We start from the raw sequence: 19,919 nt of genomic DNA, 5'->3' as shown, positions 1-19,919 counted from the left end.
ATGAAAGAGCCCCTAAGCTTATTTCTACCAGCTTTGGGTAAAACTTGCCCAAAGCACAAACTTTTTGCCCTTGGAGGGTATGCTGCCACTACTGAGTGATTTAACAAAGAATCGGGGAAGGACCACTTGGAGTTCCTATGTCCCCAAAATATTCCCCCAAGCCTTTACACCCCCTTTCCTGGGGAGACATGTGAATAATATCCTAGCCAATTGGTACAAAGTGATCACAGACCCAAACCCTTGTGTCTTAGGACCATAGAGAAATCAGTCAGGCTCTTAAAAGAAACAGAACTTTGTTAGAAAGAAAAAAGGTAAAAGAAGCACCTCTGTAAAATTAGAAGGGAAGCTAATCTCACAGGGCAATCAGATTTAAAACACAGAGGATTCCCTCTGGGCAAAAACTTTAAAGTTACAAAAAGAAAACCGTAGTAAACCTTCCTCTCAGCACAGAGAAAATCACAAGCCAAAACAAAAGTAAACGAACGCATTTCCTTGCTAGTACTTACTAATTCTAATGGAGTTGGATTGCCTGCTTTCTTGATCTCTCTCTCTCTCTCTCTCTCTCCGGCAAGCACACAGAACAGACATACAAAAGCCTTCCCTCCCACCCTAGATTTGAAAGTATCTTGTCCCCTTATTGGTCCTTTTGGTCAGGTGCCAGCCAGGTTACCTAAGCTTCTTAACCCTTTACAGGTAAAAGGATATTGTGCCTCTGGCCAGGAGGGACTTTATAGTACTGTATACAGGAAGGTTGTTACCCTTCCCTTTATATTTATGACATCAGCAATAACCCACGCTCCTTGGCTGGTGTACAAGCAAGACTGAAAGTGCTAATAGCTGTCAGTTCTGTATATTAGCACTACTACATCTTAAGAGCATTTTAAGGAAAGATAAATCAGTGGATGTAATCACAAGAAACTGCTGCATGTAGACAATCAAACTGCCCTGGAGCAGAGGGATAAGATTCATGAAACTATTACAGTTATGCACTAATATATTGCAATTTAACTGAATAAAACAGTTTTACAACTGAAGAGATGAGTACTCAATAATAATTACTAGCATTTGACTTAGAAAAAATTGCAAATAACTACCTTTGGGTTGAATAATGAACTATAAGCCACAAGCAAGGGGTGATGCATCATTCTGTTGTCTCTGGAGCAGACTGAGAGGCAGATTGTTCTTGAGTCACATTCTGCCTTCCTACGGGTCTCCCCTGCTCCTAGGGGGAAGTGCCCAGCCCTAGGCCTAAACCTAGCGCAGCCTACTTCCCTTAGTGTAATTCTGCAAGCTAGCACATTGTGCAAGGCAAAGCCAAGGCTCTGCTCTGTCCCAAACCACTCCCACCCATCTTCAGGGAGCAGGGGAATGTACCAGGTCTGCAGAGCCGACTCTCCTCTTTGTGTACCTGTGGAACAAAGAGTTATCACAAGGGAGTCAGGAGGTGACTTACACCCAGTGCTTAATTTGTGCCAGGACTTGCCAGAGCTGAACCCCAGTGCCTCAGGGCTTGGCAATTCACAGCCCCGGCATCTCTGGGCTTGCAGTGTCTGTTATGAAAGTAAAATATTGCTTGAGCTTCCGCCTCTCTTTTATTACAAATTAAGCACTGCTTTCCCCCACTTACTCCATTGTGTAAGCCAGGCCACCATTTGGTCCACTGTGTTGAAAAGACCGTGGCTAGAGCTATGGCATGGAAGAAATCTGTCGCTGAGCTTTCTTCATTACAACAATTGGGTTATGCATGAAAATCATCCACATATCAATGGAAGAAATTCCCCCCTAAATGATCTTTGTCCTCATTTTTCAACTGATTTTAAAAGCTATTGAAAGTACACTGTACTGTATATTCCTTTAAGACAGCTGAAATTCATATAATTAATTGTCTAATGCCATGTGCTTGAAAAGGAAGTTTGCACAATGAACAGAAGTGCATGCTGTTATATTTCAATTTATAATGAAACTTGCAACATGCTGTCACCATATTAAAAATGTAAACCTTCAGATCATGGTGTGACTGTTGCTAAATATTGTGTATCTGGCAGCAACATGTGCCAGCAGGATTCCCCAAAAACAACAGTCCTCCTTTGTGTGGGTTTCTAAGTAATTTTTAATGGCTTGTTTGTTTGTAGTGGAACTAGACAATTAAATGCTTTGAGAAATGGAGAACAGTGCAGAGAAAATAGATGATCCATGATCAGATCCACGATCAGATGTTCATCTGTGCAGGGAATTAAATGAAAATACATATGCCTGAACCAGGAACAGCTGGTGGTGTTATTTTGATGCTCAGCACTTTTTTAGTGACCTGTTAAGGTGTTGTTTTGATATTACAAACAATATGGCTCCTGCGGTTGTAAAGATGCACTTTTTGTGTACATTAGGTTTCATTTTAAAAATTGTCTTTGCAGTTGGAGAAATGGAGAAACCCATTTTTTAGCCTTGTTGCTAAAGCCACTTGTGCTAAAGTGCAATATTTCAAAATGACATTGTCCTTTATTATTTGCTACATTAGTTTGGTCACTAGCACAAAACAAGTTTCATTTCTTCAGAGATTATGAAATTTTCGAAGCAAATTAAGAAGACATCAGAATATTCTTCTACAAACAAGAAAACATAAGAACTAGGGCCAACATTTCCAAGCCTGGGTACTTAACGCTAGGCTCCCAAGCTCATAGTTAGACACCTAAATAAAAGTGGCTTAGTTGTCAAAAGATGTTGAGCACCTGCAGTTCCCATTGAATGCAATTAGATTTGTGGGTGCTCAGCTGTTACGAATGTCAGGCCACATGAGGGCCTAAATATGAATTTAGGAGCATAACGTATGATACCCAGTTTTGAACTTCTCTCCTAGAACTATGAGAACTATTGAGAACTGAAAGTACAGTTGCCTTGTACTCCTGCATAGCCAGTGCCATCAAGGGCCAACAGCTCCTGAAGGTTGCCAGCCCAGAATAGGAAGAGAGAGGACCCATACCCACTGCTTATCAGTGATATGGAACCACCTGTGGTGGGGGGAAGACGGGCAGCCTTCTGCCAATCCTCTGTCTACCCCTATTGCACCCATGAAGGTTGCTGCAGCAGTAACCCTCACAAGGCAGGTAAAAGAAGAGATAGGAGAACTGGGATTCTGGGCCCTTAAAATCCCAGTTATCTTTGAGGACATTCTAGGGCAGAGTCTCTATCTTCAGTTGTTCACACAACTATCTTGGAAGTATTATGGCCTCAAAAGGCCTTTCCTCTTGCAAATGACAGCTCAGTTTTAGAACTGTCAGCTTGCTGTGTCACTTGTGCAGCCCATCCCGCCTTCTCTTCCTGGGTGATCACTCAGTCAGTGGAAACCTGTCCCTACCTTTTCTCATACGGACATCATTCCTCAGGGCCCTCAGCTGGGGTAGGGAAGATTCCCAGATGCAGCCTAAGGAAAGAAATCAGTGGCTGTATAGCACCCCTGCTTACACTCAGTGTGTTTGTGGCCAAAGAGCATGGATGGCCTAGAGCCCAGCTACCTCTGTTCTATGGAGCTGGCCTAAATACAGTTCAGTAGTAGTCTAAATTATCATTTTGGACAACTGGAGTCACAACATGGGGCCAAAACCTATCCTCCCAAGTGCAAGCCCCTAGAAGATTTAAAGCCAAAAGCAGCTCTCTGCTCCCATACGAGAGGGGAGAGAAATGGCCTGGGGAAAGGAGTTCACCCCGAGCTGTCAGGTAGTGGACTCTAACTGTGTAGGAGACCAAGTTCAACAAGAGAAGCAGAGACTTTGTCAGAGACCAGAGACTGCTAAAGAGAGCTGAGACCCTGACCAGGGTCTTGCTTTTCCTTTGGGTTTCCTCCCCAGATTTGCAGCTTGTGTGGCGCTCACTTGGTAGAACGTGACCTGCCAGTGGCAGGCCTAGCGGTGCGTACTTCCCTTGCCTGCAGCAGATGGGCTAAGAAGAGATGTCTCAAGGTGCTTACTTGACCACGCTGAATCTAAATGGATTTGTGAGTGAGATGTAAATGGGTGGGGGGATTGTTTTGTGAATAAGCATTCTGGGCTCTAACAATCTGGGCAATTAATAACTGGAACTGTGGGGTTGGCTGTACCCCCAAACACAGTGCTTGGGGTTTGCTTATGTCATTAGATGTTTATCTTGTTTTTTCCAACTAAAAGGAATTGCCTAAGGATTCCTGTGTGCTTGCAAGCAGGAAAGAAACACCTGTAAAGGTGACCAGGCAGGATCAAATGTGAAGTTCCTAAAAGCTGGGAGCAGAAAAGGTTTCATATGACAACTTGATCCGCTCATTTCATTTATTTTCAACAGAACTCCTAGGGTATGTCAGTATGTACAGTGCTGCAGCGGCGCAGCTGTACTGATGCAGCTGCACGGCTGGAGCTCATGTGGTGAAGCCGCTCTGTGCCGACGGGAGAGAGCTCTCCTGTTGGCATGAAAAATCACCTCCAGGAGCAGCATAAACTATATCAGTGGGAGAAGCTCTCCTGTCACCATAGCATTGTGCACACGAATGCTTATTCCAGTGTAACTTTTGTCGCTCACGGGGGTAGAATATTCACACATATCAGTTTTGCCGACTGGCTGTAGTGTAGATATAGCCCTAGACTACATTGAATGTGGCCCTTCCTACTATTAACCGTACCCAAGAAAAGGGCTACACACTGAAGTCATTTAGGTTATATAGGTGTAAGTGAAGGGAGAACTAAGTGTAAGCATATTGCAAGTAAACATCTGTGAAAAAGTAATAAATGCTAGGGAAATAAAGTGAGATTTGCTTCAGAGATGCCACGGAGGTGGTAGGTACATGCTTATGTTGGGACTGAAAATTATCTGATTGAGTCTGACCTTACCTTTGGAGCATTCTGCACCACATCTGCAGCATGAAAGAGGATCTCCTTGCCTCCTCCCCTACCGTCATCAAAATATCAGTGGGAGAATAAATAAAATAAGATCCTGTAAATGGAAAAAAAAAGTTGCTTAACTGAGCTACAGAGAAGGAGGAAATGGTTTATAATCTTCTCATCAGTTCCCGGTGAAGGATTTTACAATAGAAAGTTCTGTAGGTAAATACTGGTTGGAAGGTCTTAAATTGCTGCTGCACAGGCAGCCTGCCATCTTAAAACTGTCACTTTTCCTCCCTCAGTGCCTCTCTTCCTCCCCCATATTGCTCTTTGTTATTTCTTCCTCAGATTAATATTCCCCCACTCCATTGGTTTATTATAACATGTCGGGATTTGTTATTGCTGTTGTATTTCAGTGATTGGTCTTGGTTGGGTTGGGAGCTGACTCACAGTTGTAACAGTCAAAAAGGCGTAGAGGTAATCGGAGAAACTTCAGCTGAGCCACATTTCACTTGGACATGTTTCGACTTTTTCAGAATGAAATATTTCAACTTCTTGTTTTGAAAAGACAGTGTAATTTTTAAAATTTTAATATAACAAGTCAAAATTGAAATGAAACATTTAAATCAACCTGAAGCAAAAGTTTGTTTGAACTTCCTATGGGAAATTTTCAGGTTTTGCTCATATTTGGAACAAAGCCAAATTTTGAAAATCCGTCATGAAACACAGCTTCTGTCCTCTGCACTCTGACAAACCCAATCAGAATATGGCTTTGGTCAAAGTATGCCTCCACACTTCAAGGTGGAGGTGTAATTTCCAGCTCCAGGAGACCTATAGAGCTAGTGCACTTTCTTGGGTGGGGACCCCGGCTGTGTCTATGAGCGAGGGGTGTGATTCCCAGCTTGCACAGACATACTCGCACTACCTTGCTTTGAGCTAGCACACGAACAATAGTAATGTGGCTGCAGGAGCATGGACACAGTGAGCAGCAGCACAGGATAGCTGCCCCAAGTACATACCTGTCCGGACCCTATGAATACATACTTGGGGCGGCCAGCCTGTATTGCCACTTGCCGCTGCCTCTGCTACCACAACTATACAGCGGGGCTTCAGCCTCAGTGCTTCTACCTGCTCCTGTAATTCAGTTAATCACAACACCTTTAAAACAAAGGTATGGAAACAGTTATACCCTATCACTGCCGCCATTTCCCCCTCCTTCCCACAGCCAGGGAGAGGCCATCATTCACTTTTGAAGGAAGAGAGATTTTCTAATTTTGAAAGTGAGGCTGTGACTCATGTCCCAGCTCCCCTCTCCGCAGCCCAGAAACTACTACTTCCTTTGTGTGGCAAGGGAGATGATTAGCAACGTTTGAAGAACCAAGTCCAGATTAGTGAGCTAGTGGGTAGCTTCAGGAGTGATTTGGAGATGCCACTGGCAAATGATTGAAGTGGACATGGATTTATAATGTGGTCCACAGTTTGCAACTAATGTCCACATTGACAAGGTCCATTGTCTCATCTTCCAAAGGTGTAAGAGATGACAGCATCTGTCATGCAGTGTTCTAAAACGATTCAGTGTATGCCAGTGTTTCCTGGGTAGGTTGAAGCCTGGAAGTTCATTGATCAGGTGTTTGTCTGGGACATTTGCATTATCCCAGAGTACTTTCCAGCATGCCCCAGGATTGAATGAGGACAATTTAAGAGCCTTAGTCTGATCCCAAAGAGACTTGCGAGATTTCAGATGTGTCTTTAGAACCTTCTGGAAGTCTTCATGAATTGGTAAGTTCAGGTTGGCCATGGTTTAATTGTACGCATGAGCTGTGTGTCTCTCTGGATCGTGTGGGGGGCGAGGGGGAGTCTATGTACTGCAGTGGACAACCTTTGAACAGGAACCACTAGTGGAAATGAGGCTCTCAAAGACTTTGCCTCTCTTATAGGGGAGGAGCCTCAACCATGCTCCTCCAGCCTTCACTGCCATCTTCTGTTCAAGTGGACATTTTACAGCTGTAACTCTCACACACTACTCATTAGTAAATACTATTGCCTGCCTCTCCCCCAAAGCAAGAAAGGGAACACACACACAGCTGCCTGATTCCATTGATATCCCTGTTTTCTTGTACTCAACCCTACCTAGTATTATTGTTACTATTATAATTTATTTCTGTTGTTATGCCACAATGCTGCTAGCACATCCACGACTACAGGAACAGACTATTTCAGCTCTTTCCATCCCTGGGACTCAGCTAGGTCATATAGCCAAATGAGGTCCAACAGATATGTCTTGCTCATGGAATCTGGCGAACCAGACACCCTTTCCTCTATTCAGAGCATCCCATGACACAACCCACTACTTCACCTATCACAGTTCAAATAGGGAGGAACTGTCCAAGGAGACAGCAGAGTAGACATAAGAAACTGACTACCAGTCATCTACTACCTGTCCATTACACAGGACTATTACCAAGGTAAGGGCCCAAAAAAGGTGGCACAAAGCTACCAGAACTAAAACAGATGCTGATCAAGAAAGACCTGTTGCCATCAAACAATACATGATGCTCTCAGTGATGAAGAATCTGATGTAGTTTGTATCACAGAAACCTACTTGATGACATCAGAAGTCCTGTGCTAGGCCCACCTTGTCCACCCAGGATACTCTGCTCATCCCAGATCCAGTTTTGTCCCCTAGATGACCATTTTAGACTGCCATGTGGCATAAAGTTGCTGCAGTGAAAAGGAGAATCAAGCCCCTTGTTTCTGTTTCAGATCCATGACAAAACTTTGCCTCTTTCTTCATGACTACGTAGTTTTCTGAATAGTCTCTTGGGAGGGACTTTGTCAAAGGCTTTTTGCAAGCCCAAGTAAGTTATGTCAGCTGGTTTCCCTGTATCTGCTGTTTTGATGACATGGTCAAATCTTTTTAATAGCTTAGTGAGGCATTTTTCCCCTCCTCCAGGCAACAGGGACACAGCAGCAGCAAGAACCAGCTCCAGTCAGCTCTTCATACCACCGGCCCCACCAGAATTGACAGGGGACCCTGAGCACCCTGGAAGGGGGCCAGGTCTTTGCTCCTCAAGCCATCCTGTCCCTCCTTCTCCCAGCAGGGACAGAGCGGCAGAAGCAGGAACCAGTTCCAACCAGCTGCATCAGCCTTTAGGAAATTCCAGCTAGTACAGACAGCTGCAGCACATCTCAAGAACACATCAGACTTGTCCTCTGCTCCCTACACAGGCTTCCATTGAATATCGAGTCAGGGTCTCTGTCCTTATCTTTAAGTTACTCAATAACCTTGGCATCGCTATCTAAAAGGTCACCTAAAGCTATGGGATGAAGACCATGGCTGATAACTGTTCTTCTCAGGCATGATGGAACTCTACCATCAGGGTAAAGGTCATCTGTGCAGGAGACAGAATTTTTTGGGGGGGGTTCAGTGCAATGAACTCCCCCAGGATGCTGAAGTGTTGTATCTGGAGGCTAAGAATTGAGCAGGGAGGGGTGACAGGCAAATTGGGCTGACAGGTAAAGGGACAATCAAGGCAAAAGTGAGCTGCAGTGGAAAAGCACATCTGCCAAGATTGGAGTAAAAATGAATGAGATTTCAGAAATTATGTGTGAGATAATAAAAATCAAATGGAAACACATTGCAAGTACCTTTATTCCCAGATGATTATAAATTGCCTTAGAATGAAAGCAGAATGCATGTCTCTAAAGGAAGTGGAATGGTAGGTCTGCAGACAGAAATGAAGAGGGAAACATACAGAGATAAAAAAGAAGAAATAGAAATAGAAATACAGCAACAGCAAGAGACTGAAATGAAAATGGAATGGAAGAGATAAAGGAAGAATGAAAAAGAGTTAAAGTGAAGTATATACAGAACATACAAAGCAAAAAATATAAAGCAGTAACCGCTTTCAGAAAAGAATAGAAGGAGGACTAGAAAAAAGAAGACAAACAAATAAAGAATAACACAGAAAAACTGGGAAATGGAAGCAAAATATGTGAAGAGAAATTTTATTTAGTATTAACATAAAATATTTATATGTATTGATTTATTTTTTTAAAAAAATGTTTCTATCAGTAAAGGTTTACATTTCTTTGGATTCAGTCAGAACTAACCAGAACCTCTAGATTGGATGCTGGGAACAAAGAGTCGGAATTTTGTTAGTCTCTCTTAGTTTTGGTGCTTGCATATTAGTAACAATCCCCACTTCTGGCACTGGGAGTGAGCTACTTTTCTGGGAATAAACTCCCCTTTGTTTTCAAAAGGAAAGATGCTTAGGCTCCATTTGCAATCTAGAATAATAAATGAAAATGTTCACCTTGGTACAGGGAATCACAGTTCACAAATATTTAATTTTCCCCAGGCTTCATAATGAAAAATTATCACTTAATATTTTAGTATGAGACTAGTAAAGACTTATACATAAAGTGCACAATATATAACGTCTAAACTGTTATACATGGTGAATAATGTGCTATAACACTTTTTATAGTAAAACTAAGCACTTTCATGACACCTGACATTTAGCAGGAAGAAAAATTAAAGGATTAGGTGAAGTAATGTAATTAGGGTATGGAAGTAGGCCAGCATTGTAGAGTTCGGGATTTTCACAGACTATCACCTAATTCACTACATAACAAAGATTGTTTAACTACAGGGAACATGAAATTAGAAAGTTTTATCTTTACCAATGAGTACAGTACTCTGATTTTGGCTAAAGAACCAACTTTACTAGCCTGGCATTGCAAAAATTTACCAATATTTAGTCTGAGTTTTTAAAGTCATGCAGTACCTGCAATTTAACCAGCAAAATGGCCCCCCTTCTAGGAAGGAGAGTAGAATTTCATTCTTTACTTCCTTTGGATCCACATTATTCTCTTCCTCTTCCACCATGAGCTGACAGGGTAGTTATGTGGTTTTCTAGGCTACAGCCAGACTGGCCTCAAGATTCAGCCAGTGAGTGTTGCAAAGAAACTTATGAACCAATACTGTAATACTAGAAATCAAGCCAATTCCTTTTCACACCCCATCAGCCTATCTATCTCTCTCCCTTAAACTCATTCTGATTTATGTACATTTGTCAGCACTGAATGTGGTAAAATGCCTGTGTAGTACATGGTACTGCTATTATTGTTAATGAGCCGATGTGGCTAATTGAATGCAAATCAAAGATGCAGTGTGATCCCGTGGTTTGTGCATGGGTACAGAGATTCAAAGATCTAGGTTCATTACCAAGTTCTGCCACTGACTTCATGTGTTAGCTTCAGCAAGTAACACATCTGTGCCTCAGTTTCCTTTTCTGAAAAATAATGGGTAAAATAATGCTCACCCACCTTTTGTAAAGCTTTTGGGATCTTTGCATGAAAGGCACAATGTAAGTACACAATACTATAATTTTTTAAATAAGAAGTTTGAAGGCACCAGCATTTAATAAATAAAGGGTAGTCTTGTAGGATACAGCAGATGTGGGTTCAGTTCCTGGTTCAGCTACAGATTTCCTGTGTGACATGAGTAAGTCATGTTTGCTCTCTTTCTGCCTCAATTCTTCACCTATAAAATGGGGGTAATACTTCCCTGCTCCCCTCCTTTATCTCTCACATCTACCTAAACATAAGCTCTTTGGGGCATGGAGTTCTCTGTTACTATGTGCATGACCAGCATCTAGTATAACAGGCCTCGGTTTCAATTGTGGCCCTTAGTTGCTACTGTAATAGAAATACTAAATAGATTTCGTGGTCATTTTTACATGATTAGTTATGTGTTGTTTAAGTAGTGGAGCATTACAATTAAATAAAATATATTAATGAAGAGGCAAAAATAGTTGTTCTAGATATCAAATATCGTTCACGTAGTAGGGAGAAAGATTGTAAATGCTCGACAGACTCTAAGAATCTGTTATGTTTTGTTATGTCCTAGTCCTGTTCTTGTCTTAATACTGCATGGAATTCAATATAAAATTAATGATGAATTATTAAGAGATTATGGCAGCTCCACAGATGGGGTGGATGATCCGCAGCAAAAGGTTAAAGACAGCCAAGCCCTTAAATTAGCCTCATTCTTCTAAAATAATTTTATTCTGGTTGGTGAACAGTTAGACCAGATTCCACAGCTCCGGGTTGAAAGGCCCAAATATGGTGAGAGAGATATCTAACTCCTGACACATTACAAAAGGGAGCATATCAGGTTTGGTTATTCTTAGAAAAGATTAAAAATAAATAAAGGCGAACATTTATATTAATTTTTTAAAATATAACAAAAGCTTAGGTCTTGGAATTAAACACAATGGCAAGCCAAGCCAAGCCAAACCCTATTCAAGATTTAAGCAGTAACTAAACAAAAGAAAAGGAGTACTTGTGGCACCTTAGAGACTAACCAATTTATTTGAGCATAAGCTTTCGTGAGCTACAGCTCACTTCATTTGGATACAACTAGTGAATGCATCCGATGAAGTGAGCTGTAGCTCACGAAAGCTTATGCTCAAATAAATTGGTTAGTCTCTAAGGTGCCACAAGTACTCCTTTTCCTTTTGCGAATACAGACTAACATGGCTGCTACTCTGAAACCTAAACAAAATAAGTGGATTCCAAGTAGTATTGGTCTTCTGCAGTTTTTCAATTTTTTTCCCATACCCATCCATTCATCCTCATGAAAGCAAAGCGAGGCAATGAAAAACATAAGTTGATTCTGACAGAATGCTGGGAGAACAGGTCAGATTAGTGGCAGTGAGTGACAAGCCAGTGCAATATTTCATACAGGATGATAGATAAATATGAATTAAATGGAATCCCGTGCTTATGAAATACGTTGAGACCAATCCTAAGGCACATCGTGTGTGTTGGGGGAATGCTTTCCTGTATATTTGAAAGAGATATGTGTGGCTGGCTGACAATAACACCATGAACAGGATCCCTGAAAATGTCTTGAGAACTCTCAGATATTAGTAATCTGTTATGTATTCAGTTATTCTGTGGCAAAGAAAAATTAGTTAAACAACAAACATTGAGCAACAAATCTGCCTCCTACTTTTCTTCAGGCTATACTATCTTTTTTTTAAGCTGGCAGTAGGTACTGTAGCAAATGTTCATGCATAGCTAAATGGTCATATGAGCTGTTAATGGAGTTGGGCCTGCTTACAACTAGTCTGAATTTGCCTCAGCATATCTTCTGTATGTCCCAGAAGAGACAGTGGGAATAGGTTTCTTGTAGTGGGAGATATCTGATTATTCTACTTCAGTTGTATCTTTCCCTTTGTGGTTATCACTGGCATAGAGGCCATGGTGTCATCTTTATTAACAAAACTTCATTATCTGACCTTGAGGTTCCAAATATAGCAATGACCCCTCCCCTTTTTCTCCAGCATCTCAAAGATAAGTACTAAATCAAATGGGAACAAGCGCAGGAAAGGAGGAAGCAGGTACTGTTTCTGAAACTTGGGTTTAATAGACACTGCGGTAAATTAGTGTTGGCTTACCATGAATGCTCCAAAGACTGACTTTGCCTACCCTTGGCAACTGTGGTTGGAGGATGAGTCAGTGGCTTCTGTTACACACATGGAACTGTCATATGCTTCAAGCACAAATGCAGGGACATTCAGAGAGATGTGATGAGAAAGTTCTGCCACATCTGTGACAGATGGGTGTCTACAGGCACTCACTCCTGTACTGCTGTAGATGAAATAGCCTCTGCACCATTTTATGGTTTAAAGGATTCAAAGGTCTCCATACAACGGTCTCTATCTAGTTTATTATTTGTATTACAGTATAGCACCTCGAGAGCCCAGTTGAGATCTAGGCCCTCTTGCACTAGTTGCTGAACAAGCACATAGTGAGAGAGACAGTCCTTGGCCCAAAGAACTTGCAATGTAAATAGACAAAAACCAACAAAGGGTGGGAGGGGAAAAAGAGACACAGAAAAGTAACCTGATTTGCCCAAGTTTACATACCAGGTCAGGTCCAGAACTCTGCTTTTGGGAGTGCCTGTCCAGTGCCCTATCCTCTAGAGCATGCTGCTTTCTCAGTGCATGTTATAGCCCAAAGCACTTGTTATAGCTTTCTGTATAGTCTAACACACTGTAGTAAGTGAGGTGGTTGTGTGATCTGTAGTTAATATGAAAGTACAGTGAATATATTAGCGTTGTTGGATATAGACCAAACATTTTCTGTAGTCATTATAGCGCATCAATAGTGTATCAAAAAAGCCAAAATGTAAAAAAGAATGTCCCCCAGGAGCTGTAACCCACAGTGAAAATAAATATCCTTCACAATACGGTAGATATTATGAAAGAATATTAGGTCACACTGAGCTGGAGTTTTACTAATAGTATTGAGTAAGGTCTCTTTTCTTTGTAAGTACCGTATCTATTATTGTTATGCAGTAGAGACCTGATGTTTATTAGTGGGTAAATGTGAAAAGCAGTGACCGAATGTTCAAGTTCATTAGTATATTTGCTGAAAGCAATAACATTTGAAACAGTTTTACTGTCAGCCCCAAGTCTGTCATTTATTTGTAGAAGTAAAACATCCATAAATGGAAGAAACAGTGAATGTTTATAGTATTGTTTAGAATCAGAGTCAGAACATACATTCTTCTGCTGCTGCTGGTATTGTGGCTTGACACTATGCAGTATTTAAATCTTTAGGCCAAGAGTCTAGGGAAAATAACTATCTAGAGCAGCCAGCTTCTACAATTCTGACTATCACTCTTCTCCTCATGGAGGAGCAGGCCTGCCGACAGGGCGGGGCCAAAGAGAGCAATTGCCCAGGGCCCCAGGTGATTTAAAAGGGTCTGGGAGCCCCCGGCCAATGCCGTTGGCAATGCAACGGGGCTAAGGCACGCTTTCTGCCCACCCTCACTCCACTTGAATCCAGATTCCAGAAGTGGCCGATGTTTCTGCGGCCCCTGGGAGGGACGCAGGGGGTCTCCGCGCACTGCCCCCATCCTGAGTGCCAACTCTGCAGCTCCCATTGGCCGGGAACTGCGGCCAATAGGAGCTGCAGAGGTGGTGGCTGTGGGCAGCAGCACGCGGAGACCCCCAGGACCCCTGCCTAGGAGCCGGTGCCAGAGGGGTCTGCTGGTCACTCTCGGATGCCACCCGTGGTAAATGCTGACCCCCTGACCTCCTCCTGTACCCGTGGCCCAGCCTAGAGCCTGCACCCCAGGCCCAAACTCCCTCCCAGAGCCCAATCCCTCACCCCCTCCCAACCCCCTGCCCTAGCCCAGAGCCCGAACCCAGCACCCAAACTTCTGCCTAGAACCTGACCCCAAACTCCCTCCCAGAACCTGTACTCTGCACCCTAACCCCCAGCCCCAGCCTGGTGAAAGTGAGTGAGGGTCAGGGAGAGCGAGCAACGGAGGGAGGGGGGATGGAGTGAGCAGGGAGCGGGGCCTTGGAGAAGGGGCAGGACATGGGCATGGTCTCAGGAAAGGGGCATGGCAGGGGGCAGGGCAAGGGTCTTTGGGTTTGCGCGATTAGACAGTTGGCATCCCTACTGGGCGGGTATGTAGAAACCCGGGGAGTTTATGCGTGTATGGGGAGCTCATTAACTATTCTGCCCTGGGGCTCGGAATTGCTGTCAGCAGGCCTGTGGAGAAAGTATCTGCCTTTTTTAAAGTCTGGTGCCACATTGTAGGGTCTAGTTCACTACAGATTCTAGTCCCCATCACACTTTTGGGGGCTGTATACATCATAATAAATTACTGTGATTATTTGTTTTCATAGCCACCCTGCAGGGCTGCTATCAATTTCAGCCTGTCTCACTTTCTTATGTACCTCAACAGCCCTTATCGGTTTTGGAAAAGAAAGAGAATACCATTTATTTGATATGTTCCATTGCTAGTCGTGAGAATATATTCCACAGTATGTAAATAGGCCAAATTCAATGTGGGTTTATGCCTGCTGGGACCCGGTGATTAGTGGACTTGCATAGGGTGTTAATTTCAAATGTAAATTGGCCCACTGGGACCAGTAACTAAGATAATGGTATGAGATCAATACCTATGATTTTGTGTTCTTATATATATATATTATTATATATATATTACAACATTGCTTAGTTAGAGGCTGCAGTTTAGGTTGAAACTCCATTGTGCTTGTCACTGTATGTATGCATAGCAAGAGACAGATTGTAAGCCCCTTCCCTGAAGAGCTAAGTAGACAAGTATGATTAGCCTCATATTTCCAGTTGGAACTTCAAGCTCAGAGATTTGCCCAAGATCACATAGGATGTCTTTGGTAGAGCCAAAAAGTGAACCCCAATCTCCTGAGTCCCAGCCCAGTACCTTAAAGATCATCCTTCCTCTTCCTTGTAGTAAGGAGTCTGAGAAACCAGTAACCAGACAGGAAGTTGGACAATGCAACCTCTTTCATCCCTTGTCAGCAAGGCATCAAGAGATTACAGACTTCTTGGATGCTGCTTTTGTTCAAACAGTATCTGAAAACAATTGCTTTCTACCAGGAGCACCATTTCAGATTGGGGAGGCACAACTCCTGGTTGGTGAGGGGAGAGGAGCAAGCAACAGGGGGAGGGGTCGCTCTCAGCCCATGGTACGAAACTCGGGGGGAGGTAGGAGGCTGGTGCCCCCTGCCCTCTCTAAATGGTGCCACTGCTTCCTACTCAGTATCTTTTGGAAGGTAATAATTATTCAGGTACTGACTGTATTAAAGAACCTACTTTCTGCTACTCAGTAATTCAGAAATAGTAGACGCAATAGTTCAGAAAGGCATGAGTTTTTGTTACACTATTCTGTAATCTCCAGCATATTATACAGTGACAATGATTCACGTTATTTTAAAGTTGTATCTAAATTTTCAAAGTTAATGGAATTTATGCACCCAGATAAAAGATGTGAAGATTACTTGATTTATGCCTGTTTAGTTTTTCCAGCCCATTACATTTAACAGAAGTAGATAGGGTAGAAAGGAAACCAGTTTATTTTTATGTAAATTAGTTCATTTTAATTTCTAATAGAATACCTTGTGGAACTCAACCTTACACTGACACCACATTTTACTAATGCATTTTAATTCATATGGATATATTTTTACTTACATTAATTTTTGTGGTTACATTTGGATGCATTAAATTGCAGCACTGGGCATTCCTGAAACCAATCTGTCTAAGCACAAATTTGTCTTTCACTGAAACTTAGTTTAATCCCTCAAGCTATATACCCTTGGCCCCCATCATCATAGCCTTATTATCATGGAAAACAAATTATGAAATAGTTGGACATATATAGTATTATGCATCCCAGGAACACGTGTCTGCTGCTATTGCTCATGCCCTTCAGTTACAAAGCTCCGTATCCTGTGTTGATTTTTGTAAAGCGATGTCTGACTGATAATATCCTCTAATGTCCTGAATGAACTTTACTGAATTAAGTTAAACCTTGTTGAAGTAGTTTTAATACCTTTGGCATCCATTTATTTAAAATGCAGTTGTGTGTGTTATTGTGGAATTGCATGTGTATACCTTCTTTAAGAGATTAATACATTCTCTGGAAGGTATTAGGAACTCCAAAGGGCTTTTTTTTTTTTTAAACAATACCCATGAAGTCGATTTCCTCGGAAAGTGCGTGGGGCCAAGGGGAATGCAAATGACCCTTTTCAAATCCACACTTTTGAAGCAAGGCCCACCCTGGGGAAGAAAAACCCATTGTCTACTAGTGGCCTGCTCCTGGAAACTCCAGATCAAAGACCCCTGAACCGTATAAAGGGTGGACAAAACATATTCTGACCATGCTTGTTCTGAACTGAAACTGTTATGAGCTTGTCATCACAAAGGAAACCCCTTGGGTGGGGCATTGAAGGACTGCTCCTTCCAGAGGCCATGCTAGAGTTGGGCTAATCTCTGGCAAGCTTATTAACATGCATACAGCTTCTTAATATGCTTTCTCTGTAATGGTTTTTAGTTTAAGAATAAAATAGGCCTGCCTAGAAAGAACTGAAGGGAACTTAAAACTGTAGACAATCATTCTGTTAACCACCTCTGAAGAGAAAGCAAGCAGGTATGTTTGGGCAGCCTGTCTCTTCTGGGAATAAGACAGTGAAGGCGGGGAACTGTCCAGCCTGGAAATACCCTCATCAGAACTCCACCCAAGAAAGGCAACAGCTGGAATCCTTAGTGTGGGTGCCACTGCTGGATCACTGAAGGGAAATACAGGTGCAGTTGCCCTGAACTGTGAAACTCTGCATTACAAAAAGAAAAGGAGTACTTGTGGCACCTTAGAGACTAACCAACTTATTTGAGCATAAGCTTTCATGAGCTACACGAAAGCTTATGCTCAAATACATTGGTTAGTCTGTAAGGTGCCACAAGTACTCCTTTTCTTTTTGCGAATACAGACTAACATGGTTGTTACTCTGAAACCTGTGCATTACAAGTGACTTTTTATTAATGCTCAGTCATGCTAGTAATTTAACTCTTTGCAGGTTAAGTAATACCATTGGCTTCATTGTGAGCGTGAGCTGTTGTACCTCACCCATTTACAGTGCCAACACAAACCTCAAAATGTGTCAGCTAATAAATAGCCATTTTGAAGTTAACTTGCACCGGTCAGCACTTTCTGTCCCATGACAGTCGAACTCCAGCCCTTTCCAGTATGAACTCTGATTTTCTATATCTTGGAATGCCTTGGGGAACTTTCTGTTCATCACAGTGGCACAATCTACAGCCAGTGATTTCACAGAATAGAATTCTCCAGGACATCTACAGCTTGTCTCCAGGACTCCAAGACTTAGCAGGAGATAATATTCTAATGCAAAAGGTGTGAGAGAACGAAAACAACAAAAATACTATAGCTTTTACTAGTATCTATGTTACAATATCCGATCACTTATCATGGAGGTGCAATTCCAAACAACCATAATAACCATTCTCAGCCCATTCCTGGCCCAGTCTTCAGAAGTACAGCATGATTTGATTAGAAGCTCACTGTAATTGGCCAGTCCAGGCTGTGAAGGATATAGCACAGTTACCAAAATCTACCTTTCACACTCCTGCCATGCCAGTGATGCTTATCGTCAGTGATGTTGCGGAGTGATTGTTGCCACCGGATTCTTACTTAAAGAAGTAGCATTAGCCATAATTTGCTACCTTGCAATAAGGGCACCAGTGTGGCACTTTACAGTAGTCTCACCATCTAAATAGAACTCGAGTCATAAAAATTTCTTAGAATAAAATATTTGTATTCTAAGTTCAACAACTAACATTTAAGAAAGATTTACAGCATGGAAACCTGGCAATAGACTTCATTTTATTCATAAACGCTGTGACAAACCCTATTGTTGCTATAGCACTTATATAATTTGTTTTCTTAGTCTTTTGTAATCCTAAATTTAATAATTTTTATCAGTTATAGCTAGATGCCTTTGTTCCCAAGCATTGTTCAACTGAAAGTTGTAATGTATTTTTATTTTGTTTAATTAATAAACACTTGAGGTGAGTGTTGAAGAAATGGCATTTCTTTCTAATTATGTAATCATAAAATGTATTATAATGTACTTCTGAAATGATCAAATCATGGAATACAATTGCAAAGTCTATGTTGTTTCTCTTGGAAGCACAAAGGTAAGAGTAACACAATGTATCCTATCCAGTTTAGTGGCATGGATCTATACACTTTATTTATAGAATACCTCTTGTAGGATCACTTATATTGCTCTAAGCACAGTTATAAGTCAAAATGTGAAAGAGTAATCACTTCTTTGCGTGAATTGTAGATCATAGAATGTACCAAGGGTTAAATTCCAGAAGTTAGCTCAGTAAAAACCTAACTTTCAGAATCTTTTATAAAAAACTTTTATAAGCAAAAAATGATTTCCGTCTTTACATAATTAGAAAGATTCTACATCTGGGGTGAAATCCTGGCCCACTGAAGTGAATGGGAGTTTTGCCATTGACTTCAGTAGCACCAGGATTTTACCCTAGGAGAATAACTAACTAACTATCTCTACAGGAAAGCAGGTTCTGCCTATCCTAAAGGTGATGCAGTTAATTCATGTCAACTTAAAGTTTGAAAAAGTGCAGGAGACAGGAATAGAGAATGTAAAATAAAATCTAAAACATTATTCAATCTCTTTATGGCAGACTACATGAAATAGTTTTACCCATAAATCAATGAACCATGTAGTAACTCTTCCTTATTGTTCTAGGTACCTTGGAATAACAAGACCACTTACATATCCTGTGAGGCAGAATGGAAAATGTATGGCTAAAATGATCCTGTGTGTATGGCTCCTCTCTGCCTCTATCACCATACCACCACTTTTTGGTTGGGCCCAAAATGTGAACGATGAAAAAGTTTGTTTAATCAGTCAAGACTTCGGTTACACAATTTACTCCACTGCAGTTGCGTTTTATATCCCGATGTCAGTGATGCTTTTCATGTACTATCAGATTTACAAGGCTGCTAAGAGGAGTGCTGCTAAACACAAGTTTGCTGGTTTCCCACGGCCAGAAGAAAATGAAGGCATGGTTTCTGTGAATGGAGTTATAAAGCTACACAAGGAATCAGAAGAATGTACAAATTTTTCACGACTCCTTAAACATGATAGAAAAAACATTTCCATCTTCAAGAGAGAACAAAAAGCTGCCACTACCCTGGGAATTATTGTTGGGGCCTTTACTGTGTGCTGGTTGCCATTTTTCATCCTTTCAACTGCCAGACCCTTTATCTGTGGTACAGCATGCAGCTGCATCCCGTTTTGGGTTGAAAGAACATTTCTATGGTTGGGTTATGCAAACTCTCTCATTAACCCCTTTATATATGCCTTCTTCAATCGGGACCTGAGGACAACCTATCGCAATCTACTACAGTGCAGATATAGGAATATCAACCGGAAACTATCAGCTGCAGGGATGCACGAGGCTCTGAAGCTTGCAGAAAAGTCAGAATTTGTGCTGTAAGGTCACTTATCCCTTCTTACAATAATTCAGTTTTATACACATTTGCTTTCTCTTCAGAGTTAAAAGAAAATCAGAGAAACGGCCCCGATGAAATCATTAACTAAGTGCCACAGTTTTTTGCTGTAGTAAGGACTGGGCCCTAGAGTATTTGTGATTTTAGCATAAACCAACCCT

At 41.7% G+C, this 19,919-nt stretch overlaps 1 protein-coding gene across 4 annotated transcripts in view; it reads left to right on the top strand.

The window, feature by feature from the left end:
- HTR7 (5-hydroxytryptamine receptor 7) overlaps nt 1–19,919 on the top strand; it is a 41,876-nt gene that overhangs the window by 8,009 nt on the left and 13,948 nt on the right. For 3 of the 4 annotated variants that reach the window (XM_073353815.1, XM_073353813.1, XM_073353814.1), the window contains exon 2: nt 18,992–19,741. In XM_073353815.1, the coding sequence (XP_073209916.1) occupies nt 18,992–19,741 (750 nt within the window). Of the gene's footprint in view, nt 1–18,991; nt 19,747–19,919 lie in introns of all 4 variants that reach the window. The other variant, XM_073353816.1, reaches the window with a different exon arrangement.

The sequence above is a fragment of the Lepidochelys kempii genome, chromosome 7 (assembly GCF_965140265.1).
Source record: "Lepidochelys kempii isolate rLepKem1 chromosome 7, rLepKem1.hap2, whole genome shotgun sequence".
Lineage (NCBI taxonomy): Eukaryota > Metazoa > Chordata > Testudines > Cheloniidae > Lepidochelys > Lepidochelys kempii.
Note: the sequence above shows the minus strand (reverse complement) of the source record. Positions and strands in the feature narration are given on the sequence as shown.